The following is a 22,255-nucleotide window of genomic DNA, read 5'->3' on the forward strand; positions in this document are numbered from 1 at the left end:
AGAAGACACAAAAGTCACAGGGGTGTGTGGGTCCTGGTGGATGGCTGAACCAGAGCAGCAGCTCCAGGGTGAGGAAGCAGCTCCTACTGAGGGATAGGGACAGAGTGGCCTTTCTGAGCCATGTCTTGAACCTGATGCAACAAGGACACTGGAGATGATACTTTGGGGATGGGACTTGGGACAGAGGTGCTGGGGTCTGCAGAGCATGAGACTGAAAATGTCACCTGGGTTTGGTGGGAAGGTTGTGACATCCAGCAGCAGTGGTGCCACTGGGAATCAGGTAAATGCAGGCTGGGTGTCCTTGGCCTTCTCAGCTGGTTCTAGTGTAGCAGAAGCCACTTTGGGCAAGGTGGCATCCAATGGACCCTTGCAGCCACGGAGGAGGGAGGAAACACTTCCAGGAGGGCTGCTTCTGGGAGCAGTGGTAAGGGGCTGGTGGAGTTGCAGGATGTTATGGGTTCCATGGAAGTGTGGTCACCCGTGTGTTTGGGGAGACACAGATCAAACAGTGCTGTGGTGCTTCTTGCTGGATTTGCTAGAAAACATTAGAGCTCGATCGGGATGTTCTGGTCAGGATCTGTGAATGGGGTAAGGGAAGAACAATGCTGCATTTGGCAGCCAAGTGTTTTCAGTGACATTCCCGTGCCCTCTGCTTGATCACTGAAGCGTGCTAAGTATTGTGGTTTCAGTCAAAAGAGCTCCATGCTGAAAAGCCAGATGAGACTTGTATGGAAAGGAGTTTCTTGGCAGCCCCAAGCTCAGGGGATGATAGCAGTTGGTTGCCTCTGCCCAGTACAGTGGAGCTGTGGGGATTTCCCAGAACTGGATCAAGAGCTTCCAGCAGTGTAGCCCAATTGAACTCAGCCTCCCCGGGGATAAGGGGCTGGTTTGAACTGTGTCCTGCCATGGGAAGAGGGGAAACACAGCTGGGGAAGGAATCCAGCCCGCTGCTTCCGCCACCACCAGAGGCAAGGAGGGAGCAGGAATGGCAACTATTGCTTTTGGGCCACTGCCACCATTCTTCACTGCGTTCTGTAGCAGAAGCCATCACCCCTTATTTCTTAATGAATGTGAGTGAGCATCACGTAGCAGCAGGAACTGCCTGCCTGGCTTTCCAGGAGTCAGACCTACCTATAGTAGTCATATGTGAGGATGTGGCCACTGTCACCACATGTCCTCACCTCTTATTTGCCCACTAGCCGTGGTGGAGCCTGCAGAGCAGATGACTGCCTCTTCTCCTGAAGTCTGGTGCCATGTGTCCTTAGAAGGTTTATTAATGGGCTGTGACCAGATGGGGTGGGGTTAGAAAAAAAATGATTCTGTTTTGAGTTCCTTAGCAAGGGCTGGACCTTGCCTGTGGCATCAAGCGGATAGGTTCAAGCATCACATGTCAGTGGCTTCACCTGCTGACAAACTTGTTTTAGGATGTTACAGCCTGACACCTTGGGATGGAGAAGGGGAGCATATTCCTGAATACATGGTGGGAAGTTGGCATATATGCATGTATTGAGATTTTTTGAAGCATACAGAGAAGTGTTCAGTGTGCTTGCTTGCTGGGGTGGTGGAGCTGACAGCTCATTGCTAATGGATGCTCTCTGGTTAGCTTCAGGTAGGTACTTGGCTTCCCAGCTGATGATTGCTGTTTTCTCAGTTGTTGCTTTTGCACCAGAGAGAAAACTCAACCCCCCAGTGTTTGGTGGCTCAGTTAACTACAGGGGACTTAAAACCATAGGAATCCCCATGCATTCCTTTTGTGTTTCACTTCTCAGCTATAATGTGTAGATGAAGCTTTGAGTGAAACCCCTGACTCTGTGTGGTGATTGCTGGACAGGGCAGAGGAAACAGGGCACCCTCAGATGTATGGGATATATTTACAGGATGTTTAAAACATTTTTGGTAAATGACTTCCAAATAAATTTGCCCCAGAAACTGGTTGGAGTAAGATGGGAGATGCACCAGAATCAGGTGATGGTGTCTGGTAAGGGCTTGAAGGGTTGTCAGTGACCTTGAGCATCTGGGTTTTTGCTCTGGATGGTGCCTCAGAACAGTGAGCTGGCAACAAGAGGTCTTGATCATTGGCCTAAAATCAGGGGATGGAAGAGGAAGGATTTTTTGTCCTGAGAGGGCCAGGAGGAGGTTGGGGCAGTGTGGTTGGTGGTATGGTTGGAGACCAGAAAGGTCTACAGAGTTTCGTTCCCTGAAATCCTGGAGCTTTTTTACTCCTTCCCCCTAAAAGTCCCTCTGGCCAGTGTTTGTATTACCACAGCTCACACCACATCCTCTTCTTTCTTCCAGTAACAAAAGAGCAATCTTCCCATTCCTTAAATTATTACAGAGTGTAAGAACAAGTCTGCAGAGGAAGCAGTCTGGACCTTTAACCTTATGTTACCAAAACTTGCCTGCCAGTGGGCAACATTTGGTGTCCAGTCACCGTGCTGGCTCATCTTTTGGCAGCCCAGACTCTGTGGTCCCTGATTCCCAAGCCCATCACTGTGTTCAGGGAGGTGGCACTGAATGCATTTTACCCTCTTCCTACCTCCTCCCATGCCTGTGCATTTTGGTTTGGGTGTCCTTTTGTGTTGATGTAGAAATAACTGATTCTGACCCTTTCAAATGCTGACTTATGCTGATTTATGGCCTGAATATCACCTGAACCCACCCAGGATGCTTGCACAGGGATATCTGATTTTACTTGTTCTATCTGGCTGCCTTTGCAGTGAGTCAGGCATCTCTGAGCAACTCCATCTGCCTCCTGGCTCTCACTCCCAGGAAGTGAAAGACCAAAGGAGGCTTCCCCCAGCCCACCCCAAGGCATGGAGCATGAAGTGAGCCTGGGGGGATGTCAGCTCTCATCTCCTTTCTTCTCTTCCATGTAATGCCCTGATGGGAGGGATGACCTTGCTTATTTGGACCAGAATAAGTCTCCTTGCAAAAACTTCAAGGAAAAAAAACTTCAATTTTTTTGTTGTTGTTTGTGTGTATGTTGGTTGGTTGGGTTTGGGTTTTTTGTTTTTTTTTTTCAGCTTAAACAATGCAATGTTCAATGGTCCAAGTGTCAGTCTAGCTGCTGTCTTGGCTTTGTACACACCAACAGAATCAAGTTGGCTGCCTCTCCCATGAATTTGGTAGCTTTTCTCCTTCTCCTCCATCCCCTTCTCCTGTGTCTTGCTAATGAGAACTTCTAGGTGGACACTGACAACTGTGTATGATTCTGTGCCACTAACCAAATATTTCTCAACATAATCCAGCAGAGCTTCCTTTGGCAGAAGCCCAGCTGGCAGTGGCATGCCACTTTTGTGATAGTTTTCATAAACAGCTGTAATAAAACCAGCTGCATTTCTTTGATGCTGTGTGTGAGGGCCTTGTAGGATCCTGCATGCTCATTACAGAGAGCCTCAGAACTGGATTTTGGGGGCTGGTGTGTCAAAATCTACAGAGGGGTTTCCCATTATACTCCCTGGGGTTTGGCTGAAGTTGCATGGATGTTGCCCTCAAGAAAAGACTCTTAATGCTCTCTTTTATTGAGGCCTTTTGCTGTAATACTGGCTAGTGCTTTCACTGTTCAAGTATTTTGGTCTACCAGTCTCATGCTTGTGGACTAGGCAGGTTTTTCTCAAAGTACTCACCTGAATAACTTTTTTTTTTTTTTTTTTTAAGTTGCCCAGAGAGACCCTCTGCTGTATTTCTGTGATTCCCTTACCCCTGTGGTTAGCTGAGGACAACTTAATTGCAGTGACTAACACTGTGGTTTGACCCCCATGATCCCTCAACCCCTGTGTCCTTAAATATTTGGAGCACAGAATGAGGTTTTCCCTGGCATGAAGATGAGTGGGGAGAGAAGGGCATCATGATGCCCAGAGTACACAGAAGTGCTGGTGTTGGGAGAAGAGGCACAGGGATGACAGAACTCACCTATTCTGTGGCATCCCCTGCTTGGTACCTGCTGACTTTCCCTCTGGCAGCCAGCCTGGCTCTTCATGGGGGAGATCCATCAATCCTGTGAGGGACAGGAGCTTCCTTCAGACCAAAAGTCACAGCTTGGATGCCTGAGCTGCAAATGCTCTGAGTGTGGACAAGAAGTGGGACCTTCATAGCTGCCTGCATCCTGAAAAATGGGGGCTGTGATAGGTAGTGCCTTTTTAGTGCCTCGATGACTGCCATGAGAATAAAAATCTGTATAGTTCTAATCCTACAGCTGGCTCTGGCAGTGCCACAGAGACCCATTATTTGCTTGGGAGAGGTGAGAACTCCAGGTCAAATGAGGTATAATCTCTTATCAAAGGACTCCTGTATTTTCTCTGTGTATTCATTTACTGTCCTTGTTCATGGCAGAGGCTCCTGGATGCTCAAATAACTCACATAAAACTTTGATAAAAGTTCTCCTGGGATGTTGTACCTCTTTCCCTCTGACCTTACCAAACATCCAATGTATTCTTGAAGTTAGCTATCAGTTTTTAGCACAATCCAGTGCTGTGCTGCTGCTTAAAAAGTCCCAAGTGAAGGAGAAAACTGCAGAGTTTTAACCAAAATGTTAAATGTTAAATGTTTTTTGGGTTGTTTTTTGTTTCAGCTTAAACAATGCAATGTTCAATCCGTGTGAAACATGTCAGCCCTGTGCTTCAGCACTGTCACTTTGAACCATCCAATGGGTGTTTCTGCTGCACGGAGGATTCACGTAAGCACGTACAGCTCCAGGAATTCTGCCAGAGCAAGTTTAATACTCCTACGTATGCAAAAAAAGCTGTGGTCTTGGAAGAGGCAGATGCTGTAGCAGAGCAGGCATGAGAGCAGGGCTAGGCTGCAGCAGAGGTTTTAGTTCCATTTCAGTAAGTGGTGGTTAGAACAGATCTTGCAACACTGAAAAATTCTATTGTTTTTTTGTCATCCTGGTGTGATCTGGACCCAGGACTTGCTGAGGGTCTCCAAGGAATGCAGCTCTTCAGCTAACGTCAGGTTTCATCATTTACTCTTGCTACCAATTGTGATTATGCCATGAATTTGAGATGATATAACATACAGGTTTTCTTCCTGATTAACCAAAAGGATGCATCTTGCTGTAATTATCATCCTCCATTTAGCATTTGGAGGCCACTCACCCATTTCCACGGATATTGGCTGTCTCAGGGCTGTGTGCAGTCACTCCACTGCCATATCCCTCCAGGCACTGCAGTGTCTCTCAGCCCTGGCTGTCACAGTGTTGATTCACCCCTTGATTCCCCACCCATCCTGCCTCATCCTTCATCCCAGACCTTCTCACGCATCCATTGGGAGAACGCCTCTGCCCAGCTCCTCTTGTCACCCCACCTGGCAGTGGGGCTGGTGCCACCCTTATCCCAGGAGGATTTGTGCTCCTGTGCTGCAGGTGTGGAGCTGGTGCAAGGCTGGAGCAGAGGGCAGGTTGTGCATGATGCCAGCACAGTCGGTGATTAACCACAACCATGGGAACACCTGCCCAGGAGGGGGCAGAGCATGGGATGTACGTGGGTGAAGAATTGCACAAAAAGTGGGAGCAAGAGCTGTGACCCCACTGGGCCTGGGGTGGGGTTCTGCAGTGCTGACCCACATGTCTGTGGTGGGGGAGAGACCTGGGGTCCTGCCTTGGGTCTGAGCTCTGTGTGCTGCCTGCCCCACTCGGGACAGCACCAGTTCTGCCTCAGTGGGCACAGGCATTTTAATACTTTTATTTTTCCCAGTTTTTTGTTTCCTTTTTAAAGTCTGATTTGTTTTCAGGTGACTGTGAAATTAGCTATGCTTTACAGGGAGGCCTGGAGGAGGAGGAAAGTTTTGCTGTTCATAATGGTGTCTTCTTTTTACTTTTTAAAGATACTGTTGGGTTCCCTCCCTTTCTCCCACCCCTTTCTCCCAGTATATATCCAAAGAGTCATTATAGTTGTTTATTACATAGTGGTTACAGTACCTGTGAGCATTTGTGTGTGTCTGGCCTTGATTTCTTCTTCCCTCATCCCATCCTATTCTGCTTTTCTCACTCCAACCTTCAACAAACTCTTTGGGCCTATTCCTGCCTTCTCTTTTCTCCCTCCCCCTTTTAACCACTGACTTATATAAAGTTGCTTGTTCATTTCTGGTACCTTCTAGGTGAGGAGATCCATTGTCTATGTCAAGGTGTCCTGTGCCATCTTCCATGTCCTTCTGCAGTAGAAGGCAGAGGCTGGGCTGAGGCAAGCTCCCAGGACTTGCTCACCTGCCCTGTACAGGTATCTTGGATGCTCGAGGGTCCCTCAGATGGCACCTGATACCTGAGCAGGCAGCAGGAAGTGCCTACATGTAAACAGAAGTGGTTTTAAACCGGGCAGATGTCTCCCCCATGGCCTTGCTGGTGGTGTGGGGCTGTGTGACCCTTACAGGAGGATCCCTTCTTGAAGCAGATAGCAGGAGCCATGCAGCACTTCACAGAAGGGTGGAGTGGGTGACCTTTAATGCCCTGATCAGAGCTCTGGGCTTTGTGTTCCCCATGTGTGGAGGAGGTGGCACAGAGGGTGGGGCTGGGTGAGAGCCCCTTTTCCAGCAGCACGCACATGTATGACTCCCAAACTGGGGTGAATAATCAAGCCCTTGGTTCTCATGAGACACATGATATTTCAAGGAAATAGGAGACATCATGTGAATTTTGGAGTACTTCAGATGGTCAGTTTTCAAACAAAAAGGCTTTTTAAGAGCCAAATGGCCCAGCTGAATGAGATCAGTGTGTATAGCCTGGAGCCCCCTCTGTCAGGGGTGAACTCTGCTCCATTCATCCCATCCCTTCATGCAGGGGGTTGGAACTGACTCTGTAGCTTACACTGAGTTTGTCCATCCTGAGCTCTGCAGCCCAGCTTCAGCCACTGTAATCTTTGCTTGATGAGTGATTGCTCTGGTTGTTGTACAGCCTCTGGAAGTCACTTTATACCCCAAGGTGTGGGGCAGGGAAGAGCACTGTGTCAGACTCACCCAACCTGAGCCCTAGGGAGAAGCAACTGGCCTGAATCCTGCCCCAAGATCCTCACTTGTACCAGCAGATGGGCTCCTGAAACCTCTGCTCCTGGACTGATCCAGCAGGGGAAGGCAAGGGGTGGAAACAAATGCTTTCTGGTGCTGTATTTCATCTCTGTTAGCGAAAAGGACCTGAGGATTATATAGGGGAGGTAAGAGAGGTCTTTATTCCATCAGGGAACCTGAAACTTCTGGTTCTGAGGTAGAAAAGGAATCGGGTTTTGCAGTCATGGAGGAAGAGCACAGAGCTGTGCATGTGCTTTCTGTCATTATCTTCCTCACCAACCAGGCTGGCTGCTGCTTTCTGCCTCCACCTCCCTGTGCATTGCCCTTGCCATAAGTTGACTCCTTGCAGTTTCCACTGCCCCTCAAGGCAGTTGTGTATCTTTGTGGATTTTTATTTTGGGACCGACTTTAACTGACACCTAAACCACCTCTGCTTATGCAGCTCTGTGAAAAGCCCCTTGGCAGGTCTGTGGCCTTGCGGCCTGAGAGGACACAGCAAACATGACCTGCAAGGAGAGGGCCCTCAGCAAGCCTGGCCAGTTCCTCACCAGTCCTCACTCTTCTGTGGTGGCCGAGTCCTGCACAGCTCTGTGCTGCTGGGGGCGCCGGGTTGTGGCAGCCAGAACCGAACCCAGCGTTTGAAACCAAACCATCTGAACCCGCCTCGTGATCAGCAGCCAAGGCGGCTGCCTTCCCTCAACAGCCTCCACCCCCCGAGCTCTGTAGTGCCTGGGAAGGGCTGTGTCACCTCCCTGCCCACCTCAGTCTGGGCCAGTAACAGCCCCGCACGGAGCTGGGAAAGGCTGCGGCGCCGTGTCAGGAAATGGGAACCCTCCAGGCAGGCCCTAAGCGCAAAGGAAGCTGATTTAGGGCTGCTCAGGAAGGGGATTCTCACTGTCCTGTGATCCAGTACATCATCTGTGTCACCTGCAACGTGTCCCTGACTTGTGTTTGCAGATCTGGATGCTTAGGGCTGGGTATGTGCCGTGCAAGCAGAGGAGGAGGCGGCAGAAAAGCCTCGCAGGGTATTAACGCTGGTGAGAGGTGAACAGCTTATTCCTGTGCTCCTTCTTACTAGTGGCACGAAGAGGGTCTTTAGAAGAGGTCTTTTTGGATTTCATCTGCTATATAAAATACCTCTAGAGCGTTTCCAATTTGTTGATGATGGGGAAAGCTGCTCCCAAGATCTATTTTGCATTAAGTGTGTCTGGGAGAATCGAGGTGGAGACAAGGATCTTCAGAGCAGAACCTGCCCGCTCACCCGTGTGCTTTAGGAGTCATGCTCCATCTTGTGCTGCTTCTGATGCAACGAATGGTTCGAAGCTGTGCTAAAAGCCCAGCCCAAATTCAGGAGTAGAAAGCTAACCTGCCCAGCTCCCAGTGGTTAGGACATACTCTGTGAAGTGAGGGAGATGGGTTTGAAACCCCCAAGGCTGACAGAAGTAATTCAAGCATCTCATTTGCTGGGCCAGTTCCCTAACCAGGGAGCCAGTGTGCAGAAGGAAACACTCCTGCATCACCACCTCACTGAGGAGCACCAGCAGCTCAGTTAAACCCATCAGCTTGCTCTTCCCTGCTGGCTCTCTGCCCCTGGTACCTTCCCAGTAGCCTCTATCTTCTGAAACTTAACAGGTTGTAACATTGGGCTTTGGTTCACTCCTTTGGGAAGCAGTTGGCTCCTTCCCTTAACACCAGCACAGCACTATCAGGGAAAAGGTATCTGGCTCTGGAGTGCTAACACTTCATGGACATCCTTCCATCCTTTCTGTGTGGGAGGTGACCTCTGGCTGGTTTCCATAGCAATGATGTTGGTTTCTAAGCCCTTCTGGTAATGGAGCAGGGGGGAGGCTCTGCCACGCAGGAGTGCTGACATGCCAGGCTCATTCTGCAGCATCACTTGAATTTCCTCTTCTGTGTGCCAGCATCTACATCTGTGAAGTGCTCCTGAACCTCTCCAGGGCAATTCTGCACAGTCCTCGAGGAACCAAGCAGAGCTCTGACAGGGATACGTTGTCCCTGACAACAACTGAGTTTCCCAGTACCCAAGCCAAAAAGTGCTCGAGCCAGCAACCTCTGGGCATAGGCAGTGCCCGTGTTTCCAATCACAGGAAATTCTTCAAATTGAAACTCCCCAGGCAGAGCAAAGCCTTGCCCGCAGCACACACTCATCAAAACATCAGTGTTGCCCATGGACTTATGAGACCTTGGGATGGTTTCAAATGCTGCCAGCAGCTCGGTATGAGAACCCTGAATGTGTTAAATGCTCCTGCCCTGCCACGGGTTAGGGACCAGGGCTGGGACAGCTGAGATCAGACACAGCTTGCAGTTTTTCTCTTTCCTTCCTCAAACAGCAGCGAGGGACGATGTCAGCACTGAACAAAGCTACAAAACGACCCGTGGCTCCCAGGATACCTGAACAGCTGCTACTCCCTGTGTTCAGCACAGGAACACTGCTCCTGCCTGGCTGCAGCCAGGGCATTGCTGTAGAGCCAGTGCTGGGTTTTCTCTCCAGGTACAGGACCTACACGCAATCTGCAATTTCAGTGCCCAGCCACCTCATCTTAGAATGCTTTTGCAATTGCTCTCCCAGCTCTGCTTCCTCGAATGACACAGTGGGAGTTGTTGTCACTTCACTGTTTCCACATTTTCCTAGTTGCTGTTATGCTAAACATCAAACATTCCCATGGCACAAAACTGATTGACAAATCAAACCTAATTATCATGCTACTATGCAGTTAAGTCATAAACATCTCAAGCTTCTGTTGCTTAGAGCAAAGGGAAGAAGAGTGACTACATTGGTATCTGAATCTCTATCAGCAGCCTAAACCATCTGAATAGCATGGCCCATCTTCCCCACACTCCAGCTAAGGAGTATGAGTGGATCTAGCAGTCAGTGATGGCCACAATAATACTGTGGCTGTTCTGTTAGGGGTCTCCCAGGTTTTCAGTTTAACACCAAAAAGCAGTCTCCTGGGGTTAGACCAATCCCCACCCTAGGCTTATTTTTATCTTGGAAAAAAGTGCTGGGCAGTAGCAGAAATGAGCATGGATTCAGTGATGCCAGACAGCTCACAATCTTGACCCTCCCTGGTGCTCAAGAACTCATCCTGGATCCAGTGGTGTATCAAGAATGTCACCAGGCATTCTTGTAATGTCACCTTAACTTTACATCAGTAAAGATTTTTTTTTTTTTGCCAGACTGAGTGACAGTTTAGCTGCTCAGAACTGGTCTCTGGAAGCTTAATGACTTAAGACATGGTTCTTCAATAAACATCCGATTCCCTATATCAGATCCCTAGGAATGAGTGGAACCTTCTCAACGCTGAGCTCCAGAGAGCAAAGAAGTCATGTAATGGGGAATATAAAGAATAGCTGCTTTCCTACAGGAAAAACACAAGACCAGATGTATTTCACACAGTGTTATTCACACATTTTCATATTGATTTTTACAGTATATACATGTGAACATTACATTAATTCAATATGAGCCACCTGGAATCAAACCCAACCAAACTGGTCCATAAACAATCTGTATCAAGAAGCGATACTTGAGCAAAAACTCTAGTGGTTCTACCCAAAGCCTAAAATAGTGGAAAGGAAAACCAGTGATCCTCACGTTCCTGGATAGCATTTGTGCAAAATGGTTTTAGGAGAGCAAGTGGAAGGTACGTTCAAGATACTGAGAGCACTAAGGATGACAATTACAGGACTGCTTAAATTCCACCATGGCATGAGTGCTACAGGGACAAAGTACTGGGGTATTATCAGCTTCTGCCTGGACGACCCCAAAAGCCAACTTACTGTCTTACACGTTGACAAGAATTGTCAGCTCTGAGGATTACAGCACATGGCATTTGTACACAGTGTAAAATACACCGAGGAGAATTCATGGGTCCAAGGAAGTGGCTCTAAGGTCATCCTTTGTGTGAAGACGGGAAAGCTCTGGCTCCAACGACAGGGCCTGCATCTCTCGAGAGGAATTTTATGAACTGCCATGCAAAAGCTACTTGGCAATTAGAATTGTGCTTCCTAAAAATAATTAGGCCTACTGTATCATTTAATGCAGGCACTATATGACAGATTCAGAAACTGGGAGTAGGCCAGAACAAACTTTCCCATTTGCCTATTGACTTAACGCTACCATTGAAAAAGTAGCGCCTCAGACTTACGCTTTAATAAGATTTATGTAAACCTGATATAAACAGTAATATGACAGAATTCCTTCTACAAGTTCATACCACTGCTATGTTCTTTCCTCATGATCAGACCTCTACCATAAACAGCCTTTTATTTGATCAGTGCTCAGGACATTGCTTTCAAACTGCCTCGTTGATCCAAACAGATGTTTTACACAAAATACTTACTTCAACAACATACAAAGCACTTTCTTTATCTTTTCAGAAACTGAATATACAAAGTAAGCTTTTTTTTTTTTTTTTTTTTCCAAAATATTTTCATAGGCAAAGGATTAAAAAGGATTTTAATTATACACATATGGTCACAATTCTGCCTTAAAAAGATCATTGGGAAATGTACATAAGGCCGCTTGTAAATGTACATCATCTTTATGTCACGGTTACAATGTCATATGTCCAGAGAAAAAAATTGACAGTATCATACATATTTGCTTTACGCTGGGAGAAGGCTATTCAAAAATACAGTACTCTTCTGTACAAAAAAATCATGCCACATTTATTAAGATGGAAGAAGCATTGGTTTCTGTGATAACCAAATATTTCAGTCCATTTCTTCCTATGCTCATTATCTCAACTTAAAATTCGAACAGACTGATTTCCCAACGTGCCCATATTAACAGAATCAACAGCTATGTTATAAACAAAACATAATGTTTCTCACAATAGATAAAAAGAAAGTCGGTTCATATTTCTGAAACCATATAAAGATAGAATTTAAAAAAATCACTCTTGATTTGCTGAAATAAATTTACATTATACAACACTATATGCCAGGGGGAGAAAAGGGGGTGGGGATATGAATATACACTAAAATGCAAATTTTTGTCCCAAAAAAGGGGTAAAACAAATTACATTTACAGCATGAAGGTTTACAAATGTACATCTGTACAACCAAGGTAAGCATCACTACTAAATTAGCAAGGCTTGTAATAAACATCGAAACGAGAGATTTGTTTTCAAACTGTAAACTTACACCTATTAACTACACGTATACAATGCATATATTTATAGGAAGCAAAAAAGCTGAGTATTTAATCAATCATGCTTAAATGTTGAGCTATCAAGCTTACTTTTCAGTGGCCCCTTTTCTCTCCATCAATACCTATTTTTTGCATCTACAGTGAGAAAGCAAAATAAATGCTCAACACTTTCAAATCCTTACAATTCTATATGCAAAATAAAAAAATACAAATCTCTACTCTTCCTGCCTTGTAAAACTGACTGTAAAGTTAATACAGGGTTCACTCCTTTTCCAAAGGTGTACTTTATTGAGTGGAAGTACCACCATCATTTTCATCCCTCTACCTTGTACAACAATTAAATATATAAGTATATACAGCACTTGAATTTTTAATACATCGCTAGACAAAGCCTTAGGGCACCATTTAAAAAACAAAAACCACCTGTATCCCAAGCAAGTGATGAAAACAAGTCTTTTACAGTTTCCATAGTTCTGTTATTCCATATTTTAATTTGCTGTGCCCTATTTATTTTTTGGATAGTACGTTGTGAACCACCAAAATACAACTTAACTTTTCAACATGTTAAATAATGCTAATGCAGCTGATCAAATTTCATCTGGTATAAAAGACTTCACACAAAAGGGAAAAATAAGGATTAATTCTATATACAACTCTATAAACCTGTTGTGCTATGATGCTGGGTAGACCTACCAGATTGTGAGCCAGTGTATTAAAAGAATACTGTACTTTTTCCCTTTAAAAACTATTTCAGTGACTTTACAAGGTAAAAATTTACAAAATATGTGACAGCTATTTTGATACAATTACATCATATACAGGCATTCTGTGCTTTGCCAGCCATCCAATCTGATAGGTCTCCGGATCAGGGCTGGAGATATTTTTTCTTTTTTTTTTTTTTAATAATTCACTCCCCAAAAATATACACAAGAATAAAAATTTTACAAATGGATGAACAAAGTCAATAAATAGATTTAAAAAAATCAGAACATTTATAGTTAAGTTGTATGTTTTGATCATTCACAACTCATTTTTTCTTCCACTTCTTTTTTTTTTTCTTTTACAGCATCCCATTTGGTGGTCCACCAATTGGCCCCAGATCAGCACTGTTCTTCAGGTAATACTTTTCCAGCTTGGCCAGAATGTGTTTGCCATAGGTGTACTTACGCAGAGTGGTGATGTGGGGTCGAATCTGTAAGAAGAAACCCATTAGTATATTATTATTATTATTATCATTATTACTACTACTATTATTATTTATAGTTCTTCACCATGAAGGTGGTGAAATACTGGAACAGGTTGCCCAGAGAGGGGCAGATGGGGTGGAAGCCCCATCCTTGGAAGTTTTTAAGGCCAGGCTGGACAGGGCTCTGAGCAACCTGATCTGGTGGGAGGTGTCCCTGCCCATGGCAGGGGGGTTGGAACCAGATGATCTTAAAGGTCCCTCCAAACCCTGAGAAATTCTATGGTTTTATAATAACTTTTTTGCAATCTCAAAAATTCTCAGTACAGGTTTCTACACTCTAAGAATATTACGTTAAAAAAAAAAAAAAACCAACAAAAAACCCCCAACAACTAGGTGCCTGTATTTCAAATTTTTTAGGTATCTGGAAAGATGTGATTTTGACTCACAAAACAACTGATGTATCTGTCAGAGGAAAGAAGAGATGCCCCCCTGTGTGAGTGCCCTGTTGGTGACTGGGGAAAGCAGAGCTCCCTGCAGGAATATTTGGGTCCCCTGTTAAATACTCCAGGACAATTATGGCAATAATAATAAAACCAAAAAAACCCCACCAACTTTTGTCAACATCTGGATGTTGACACCTTAAGAAGAAAAGGTGAGTCTAAGTTAGAAAGTGTGGGAACTACAGAATATTTATACCAGCAGCCACCAAATACAGAGCAAAACATGTATTTCTTCTGTTATAGTACTACTGATGAATGATACTACATTTTTATATTAAAATAATAATTTTTTTTTTTTTCATAAAAAAGCTGGCACAAAGAGAGGATATGAAATCCAGCTTTTGAAGCTTTTATCTAGATTTACATTTTTACCTCAGTGCTCAGAGACATGAATGCATTCTGGGTTATCAAGCTCCAGTTTAATGTTCATACATCAAGTTCTGGATCACAGTACTAGTGAGTTTTACACCTAGGGGGAAATGCATTCTAGCAGAAAAATAAGTGAATGTAGTATTTTCTGAGTCAATAAAACTATACACAAATATACCTTGTGCATTATTATCTTCCTCTGACCAGGCTCAGCCATATCAATCATCTTCTGAACAACATAGTTGGCATACTGGTCCTTCATCATGGTGTATAAGGCACTGTGAGGACCATCATTCTGGCAGCAGACCTCATCAATAAGCAAAGCTCTTTCAGCCCGAGAAGCATGAGTTACACATTTTTCTACCACGTTGCTGGAAAATGAGAGAAATGTGTTTTGTGGCATAAGAGGTAACAAGCAGCAATTCCAACTTTATCTGAGCAGTTCAGGTGTTGACACCACTGAGAAGCATACTGGAAACACATCAAGTGATGATGTCCAAACCTTTAGTCTGCAACGAGTGAGAAAACTGAAGGACTTTACACTCTTACTCTTCTAAAAAAAAACCAACTTATTTTCTGGTACTTATGACCTTGTAGGATGGATTCTCCACTGCACTAGAATAGATGTGCCACCTGAGGTAAATCTGTTTGAGTTGTGTGCCCACCACACACCAGATAAAGTCAGACATGAGGCTTCCCACTTTTGGAATAAGCAAGGCCAGATCATACATACTACCAAATACTTCTTTTTGTAAAGGAAGTTTCTGACCTTCCTGTTATCTCAGAAGCTGGGAAGACCATCAATTCTTAGAACACAGCAAAGTGTTTCTGGTCCTAGGTTTGCTTTTATAATTAAGAAATTTCCAAGGAGAGGATTTTGAACAGTTCTATTTAGGCTAAGAAAAATAAAATCCAAATAAACTTGGTGGCTTCCTTAAAAAAAAAAAAAAAATTGAAGCAAATGCCCCATGTTACAGTACATTTCTATTAAATGTTGATGACAAGGTTAGTGTCACTGTATCATCCAGGCTGAAATCTGAGGTGTGTTTTCCCTGGCAAAAGGCGTATAATCTGTATTTCAGCAAAAAACCCCAAAGCATGACTTAGGTACTAATCATAGAGTAGTTCAGGACTCCTACATTAACCTTTGTGACTTCCTAAAGCATGAAATCCTTGTCCTGAACCACCACTTTTTAAAGCTAGCTTTTTGTACTGTAAATTGCCTGGCTGGATGAGGAGACAGCCAGGTAGTCCCAGTTTCCCATCAGTAGCATAGCAAGCAAGTTCTAGGAGGGCTTTTCACCTGGCTCTGGAGATCCTAACATTGAGACTTGGAACCCATCCCTTGCACTTTGTACAAGGTGAACAAAAACCATACCATAAGCCCATGGAATATTCTTTTTTTGTTTCTACTGAACAGCATTTCCTCTTCCCCCAGTCTGGTATAAAATACCAGATGTTCATCTCTATAAAAAGATGAAACTTCAGGAAGCAAGTTACACAACAGAAGAAACCTATCATATCCTTTTTGTAACAATAAATAAATACCATACTACAATTTTAAAATTTTAAAAGGTGAGTGAAGTTTTAATACATGAAGGCTGCACAATACCTGGCAAATTTGTGCTGACTTAGAGCTAGAACTTTTCCTCTTATTTCTGAAACTATTTTACTCTTGTCTTCAGGACGACCGTGCTCCAGTACGTGTTGAATAACATAATTTCCATATTGATCCTGAAAATAAGATTACTTCAGTGTTCCTTCTGTTCACACCAAGTAATTCAGACAGCTTTTGCATAAACTTTCAAATTGTTATTTGTATAGACATAGGGAAAAAACACGATTAGATCAACATTACAGAAACAAAAGGATGCAAGAAATACTGCATCAAGAATTACTTAACAGACCACAAAATTCACATGCAAACTGTAAATAATCAGTAAAACCAGAATTCTGATGAAGTATCTGTTATCATCTTAAAGAATTCCTCCAAATTATGATCACTGTTCTTTAATAGCTGTAGAACTTCCCTGAACTTTAGTTCTCCAAGACAGTTATATTTTAACCAGAGGCTTGTGTATACAAGAAACCACAGAGCAATAAGCCAGACAATAAGTATGCAGCAAAAAGCAATTCTTGCCTTTTTATGTGTGCAAATTCCTACTGCACACTGAGTCCCTTATAGTATTTTAAGCTGTTCAATTTCAAAGCCATTTGTTGCACTCATTTTGTTGAACTGAGACCATGATAGGAATCTTTTAGAAAGGAAGCCCTTTTTGTATAAGAATATGCAACATGCCTAAGTTTGACATGCCTTTGTGTTCTGATGTTATTAAAAGTTAACTGAAGTGAATCAAGATAAACTAGAAAAAAAAGGTGACCTTCGCACTAAAAATATATTAATTCTGTGCATTTACAAAGCAAAAGCTACAGCCAAAACTGTAAGGAAAAGGCTTTTTTTGTCTTTGCCTCCCAACTTCCAAATTATTTTTTTTTTCATTAAAACCATGGAAGGAAAGAAAAACAAATGATCAATGTCTACAAAACTAAAATGAAGCAAATACATTCGAACTATTTCTTAAACAAAGAAATAGGAATAAAACATGAGAGAAAAAAAGCTCTAAAATGCACTAAAAAAATTGAGATTATGCACTAACCTGCACTAGCTGCTCAGTGTGTTGATGCAGTTCTTCTAATATTGGCAAGGTCTGCTCAGCAGTACAGTGTTCCAAAATACGCTGAATTACTCTACAACCATATGGATGAGTTGAAAGTACAAACACCTTAAAATAGGATTGCAAAGTGAAGTTAAACTGAAGTTCACAGATACAGTAATATTGCCATGTTCAAAATGGAACTGAACATACCAACTACTTCTATTAAAAAAAAAAGTTTTGCCTGTCAATATCAGAAATCTTGTCTCCACTAGAAGTCTGGGAAAGATGAAAATGCTTTTTGTTTTGTAAATGGTTTTTATGAGTCAAGCACTCCAGTAATTAGACAAATAAGAACCAAAGTTTTTATTGCATTGTTTTGAGCCTCCTTATCTGCAAAGGAAAGCCTGGAAGTATGACCTCTAGAGTTAAGCACAGTTCACCTTTAAGTCTTCCTTTTAAGTCTGTACTTAATTTGCAAATTTGAAGATTCTGACAATTAGAAAAAGGAGTTCAAGTATTCTGGATGATTTTCACCAAGTTCACATTCCAACATTTAGAACAGGGTGCCTATTATAGAGACAAGTTTGTAAATAAGTATTCAAAACACACAGTAAAAATCCTAGCTTATTCCTTTTGCTTGATTCTCCAGAAGCTTGGTTTGCATTTTGGTTATTAATTCAGAAGATTTAAAAGTCAGTGTTGGCCAGAGCTGAACACAGATTCTTATGTGATTAGCTATAGATCCAAACAATGCAGTCAGGGGGAAAAGATATCTACAATTAATGACACAACTAAGATGTAGGGGTTTTTTTATTTCCCACTTCAGATTAGCTAATATTTTTATATATAACTACTTGGAGATGAGGATGGATGTCCAGCAAATAGTCACCTTTTTTTCAAGGGGCACTATTTACAGTTTAGAGACTGCATTCATCTACTCCATCCATGCTTCTGGACCTAAAAAGACCTGACCCTAGAAACCTCAATATGCCATTTACTACTGTGTACAACAACAATTCAAGTATTGCTGTTGTGTACAAAACCTAAAATGCCCGTCTCTCACATTTTAAAGAAATACATTTGGCCATTCATTAAAGTAAAATTCAGTAACACAGCCAAGTTAGTAAGATTTTTATAATTCCTCTTGAGACTATAAAAGTACACATTTGTCTCAGAGTATTAAATCTTACTTAGTTGCAGCATACCTTCTAGCCTGCAGCACAGTATCAATCTTATTTTAATAACTTATTTGGAAACAGAACAAAACATCAAACAAACAAATACTGCTCCCCTTCACTTAACACTAGCCCATATGTAGGAAACAGATTAGTGTATTTCTTAAAAATATTTTCTTAATGATTGACATTAAGTGGGAAACACTGAAAGACAGACTTGCAAAATAAGCAACTGAACAAGAAAATGGAAACTTTAATGAAAAATATATGCTAGAGAGTAGCTACTTTATTATTACATCAAAAATATCAGTATTAGAAGTTATAAAGGATATCTGAAATAGCATAGCACAATATTCAAGCAAAAAGCTTGGGCTTAAATCCAATACTTCTGTTGGTATTTATAAAACATCTACAGAGGTCTTTCTAGAGCCTCATCTCCAACACAGTTGTTTTTACAGCATTTTCCATGTTATCATCTCTTTCTTACCTAATTAAAAGAAGCTGACTGCAAAGCATAAAACACTATCTTGTACATGTAAATCATGCAAAAAGATCTGCAAATCTAAACAACCCTGCAAAAGAGGAAATGAACTGTTCATACTACCTGTCCTTTGAATGCATCAATGATGAACTGGAGCGACTGGGGTTGAACACACTCAATACATTTTTGTACAACATGATTTCCATTTTGATCTTTCACACACTTGAGAACATGACCATCCAACTCTTTCACCATTTCATTCTGGAAAAAAAAATATTGTGCTTGTCTACCCAATGATTTACTTTTTTCTCCCCCTCAAGGGAATATTCCATTACATCCCAACTACACAATCTTCATATTCACTTGAGGTTTACTTGTGTACCTCAGCAATTTAATTTCAACAACTATTTTAGTCCCTAGAGCACTTCATAATGAAACGGACAATCAACAATCTTAAGCGAGCAAAAAGACGGATGCAATAAAAAAATTTTTTTAGAAGAAAAAGTAGTGTTCTAACTTACAATTACCTGCTGGTCAGGTGAGATTGACTCAAGAGCTTTCTGAATAACACGACAGCCATACATCTGCAGGGCCAGTGGCAGGACGTGACCACGGATGCGCGTTGCCAGGGCTAACTTCTGATCCAGGCTTCCAAACTACAAGAAAGTAAATATCCTGTTAACAAATGTATTCCAGCATGCTGGAATTCTCCTGTCAAGAGTAAGCACTTACATGATGTATTTACAAGTTTCCCGCATGCCTTTAATTATTTTTCCCTTTGTGTTTTTGATGGGTGTATTTACCAAAAGCTTTTCATATTCTCAGTGCAACACAAGGTTATGTTCCACATTCCACTCATGTAACTGCTACCAAATGCAAGAGCTTGAAAGGCAATAGAAGAGATCAAAGTAGTCTATATTTGACTCTCTGTAGCAATATTTAAGTCAAATAACTTTTCAAATTATACCAGGTAAATGAATTACAATTACTGTAATGTATTAATTCTAATTGGATTTTCTTTGATATCTCAAATTTATATGGGTCAGTATATCTTGCATCTTGTAAATAGCAAGTCAGCTGTAGCAGAAGGGAAAAGATTTCAACACCTGAAGTAGCTTCTAGGTAACTTCACATGTCTTGAAGGAGCATTCTTACTACGAGCACTTTGGGAAATCTAGAAATACCTGGGCTTTGCAAAGCAAAATCAAAATGATTTTGTACACTGGCTGTATTAATTCAACCAATGTTTTTCAGCAGTTAGCTAATTTCTGCCCATTTTATTCCTTTCATGTTACTATTACAACCTTCTGTGCTGTTCTATGTTGAGCAGAGTAGAAGCAAGTCAAGATTAATAATAACTACAACAACAACACATAACCCCATTCCAGATGCCTGCAGAAGCTGAGTTGGCACAGTACAAGAAGCCACACAGACAAGACCACCCGGACAATCAGATGGCAGCAACAATATTCATGCATCACTGCTGAGAACTGTCAAGCCCTCCACCTGTAGTCACACAAGACTCTGAAGAAAGCTCAAACAACTTCACCTTCTTACTAAATAATGAACTAAGTCTCTTTCTACACCTAAGGCCTAATGCACTTTTTGTTCCTTGAGAACTCTTCTGCAGAATTAAAATGAGAACATGGAATTCACACTGATTATCTATCCATTCAATTTAACATTATGGGAAAAAACAGTAATTGGTAAACCCTGAACAAGATCAAGATCCTGCATATCATCCATCAGACACTTTTGATTTGTAAAGAAGAACAGAGAAAAAAGAGAGCAAGCACATTGTTTCATAGACTACTCATGAAACACTACATTCCCATTTACAGCAATCATCTTATTATTTCTCATTGCACATTTTCCAGTACTTTGATATGGTCCTTGACTTAAAGTACACTATGCTAGATACCTTTCCCGCTTCCAACATTTTTCCAGGACACAGGTATTTCTTTTTTCTCTCTGTAAATCTAATCAGTGTAACTCTTTGATATGCATTTTTTTTAACCTCAGTTTTTAACAAAACCCAAATCTGCTTTAAAAACTTTTATTAATATTGGACGTATCTTATGACAACCCTTCCTCAAATTTATTCTGTCTCACTATATTTTGTATGAGTTTCTTTATATACAGCACTGGATGAAGTTCACACATTTATTTGGGTGCAAGAGCATTTTTCAGGCCTACTTGTTACCAAGATGCAGTAACAATTATTAAATTATACAGAAAATTAAAAAAAAAAATAATTATCAGACAAATCTTTATGTTCCCTGTCATCTTCTGAAAGTCTTTGTAAATGACATTAAAAGGCTCAGAAAGCCTGAGCATGCAGCCTGGACATTCACCAATGTACACCCCACCAGTGTGAAGAGAAACTGTGCTGTCGTGGGGAAAAAAACAAAAAGCCAGGGCTACAGAAGAGGAAACACATGTGCAGTGTTTTATGCTTGGGTTCTGTGGTAAAAGTCCAGTTGAATTCTGCAATGATGTTAACAAAACAACAACAAAAAAAGTAAATTTAATCAAGATTTTACAGCAGTTCATTCTCATTTTTGTTCTTTCACTTAGTGTTATGCTTACCTCAAAGAACTTCTGTATTACATAGTTTCCAAACACATCAGTCATCAACTGATATGCTGCTTGCAGGATCTCATTAAATACCATCTGGCGCTCAGCTGGGGTAGCTCGCTCCAGCTTTTGCTGTATAAATCTGAGAGCAAGAAAAGGTATATTATGCTTTATGTAAACACCAGGAAAACCTCTCATCGAATGCTGTTTCAATGAGACACCTCAAGAATTCTAAAGCCAAGTATTCAACATCTATAAAATTTATTAAAATTAAAGTAGAGACTTTGCATATAAAGATACATTTTACTAAAATGATACTTAACTTTCATGTGAAAAGTGCTAAAGATGAAAAGAGTGGCAATAAATGCGATGATATATTGCTGAAAAGGTTTTAAATTCCAGATGCCAGATATTTTGTTTTCTTAATCAACAGCTTTTTGAAACCTAAATGCTAGAGTTTACAAGTGCAGTTACGAGGCTATTTCTACACTGAGAACTTCTACAAAAAGCTAGGTTTATACTACTCCTATAATGAAATTTCCTAGAGAAGAAAAAGGTCACTCCAAGAGAATGTGCTCCATTAACACCATGCTTTGCGTTGAGGCGACCAACGGCTCATTCGGATGTTTGATGTTAACGTGCTGTAAAACATTATTAACCTCACTGCAAAAATTACCTAGAACCATGCTGGTCTTGGGAAAATTCAACAATGTGTCCGACCAGGTCTCTGAGTTGAAGGTTTGGGAAACGATTGTTCCTGAAATCCTCCAGCAAGCGGCTGCGTCCGGAGGGCATGATGTCCGAGCGGCTGTAGCGGAGGCGCGAGGGAGGGAAGAGCTGGCTGCTGGAGCTGAAGAGGCTGGAGGTGCCCGCTGCACTGCGGTACTTGGCTTCTGCTCCGGGTGCTGCAGAAATATAGCGACCACTACCATTTGTCAGTCCTCCTACAAGGAAGCAGCTTTGTCAGTGAAAGGCGTAAGGAAGATAAGCAACAACAAAAAAAACAGTAAGTGCACTACAACTACGGATGCGCCCTGGAGCCAAAGAATACGACAGTCTTGTCTTGTTTCTTGTATTTACCTCGTTACGGTTGGAGGAGTTAAGATGGTTTTATCTTCCAATAAAACCATTCTTCTCC

At 42.2% G+C, this 22,255-nt stretch overlaps 1 protein-coding gene across 9 annotated transcripts in view; it reads right to left on the minus strand.

The window, feature by feature from the left end:
• Positions 1-10,400: 10,400 nt before the first annotated feature.
• The window catches only part of PUM2 (pumilio RNA binding family member 2), a 67,244-nt gene continuing 55,389 nt past the window's right edge, over positions 10,401-22,255 (minus strand). For 3 of the 9 annotated variants that reach the window (XM_071742014.1, XM_071742013.1, XM_071742009.1), the window contains 8 exons: positions 21,794-22,061; positions 21,130-21,259; positions 19,068-19,196; positions 18,664-18,801; positions 16,885-17,010; positions 15,840-15,961; positions 14,406-14,598; positions 11,460-13,364 (listed from right to left, as the gene is read on the minus strand). In XM_071742014.1, coding sequence (XP_071598115.1) covers positions 13,233-13,364; positions 14,406-14,598; positions 15,840-15,961; positions 16,885-17,010; positions 18,664-18,801; positions 19,068-19,196; positions 21,130-21,259; positions 21,794-22,061 — 1,238 coding nt within the window. In that variant the 3' untranslated portion in view covers positions 11,460-13,232. Of the gene's footprint in view, positions 13,365-14,405; positions 14,599-15,839; positions 15,962-16,884; positions 17,011-18,663; positions 18,802-19,061; positions 19,197-21,129; positions 21,260-21,793; positions 22,062-22,255 lie in introns of all 9 variants that reach the window. The other 6 variants (XM_071742010.1, XM_071742007.1, XM_071742006.1 and 3 more) reach the window with 3 other exon arrangements.

Source organism: Heliangelus exortis, chromosome 3 (genome assembly GCF_036169615.1).
Source record: "Heliangelus exortis chromosome 3, bHelExo1.hap1, whole genome shotgun sequence".
In the NCBI taxonomy this organism is placed as follows: domain Eukaryota; kingdom Metazoa; phylum Chordata; class Aves; order Apodiformes; family Trochilidae; genus Heliangelus; species Heliangelus exortis.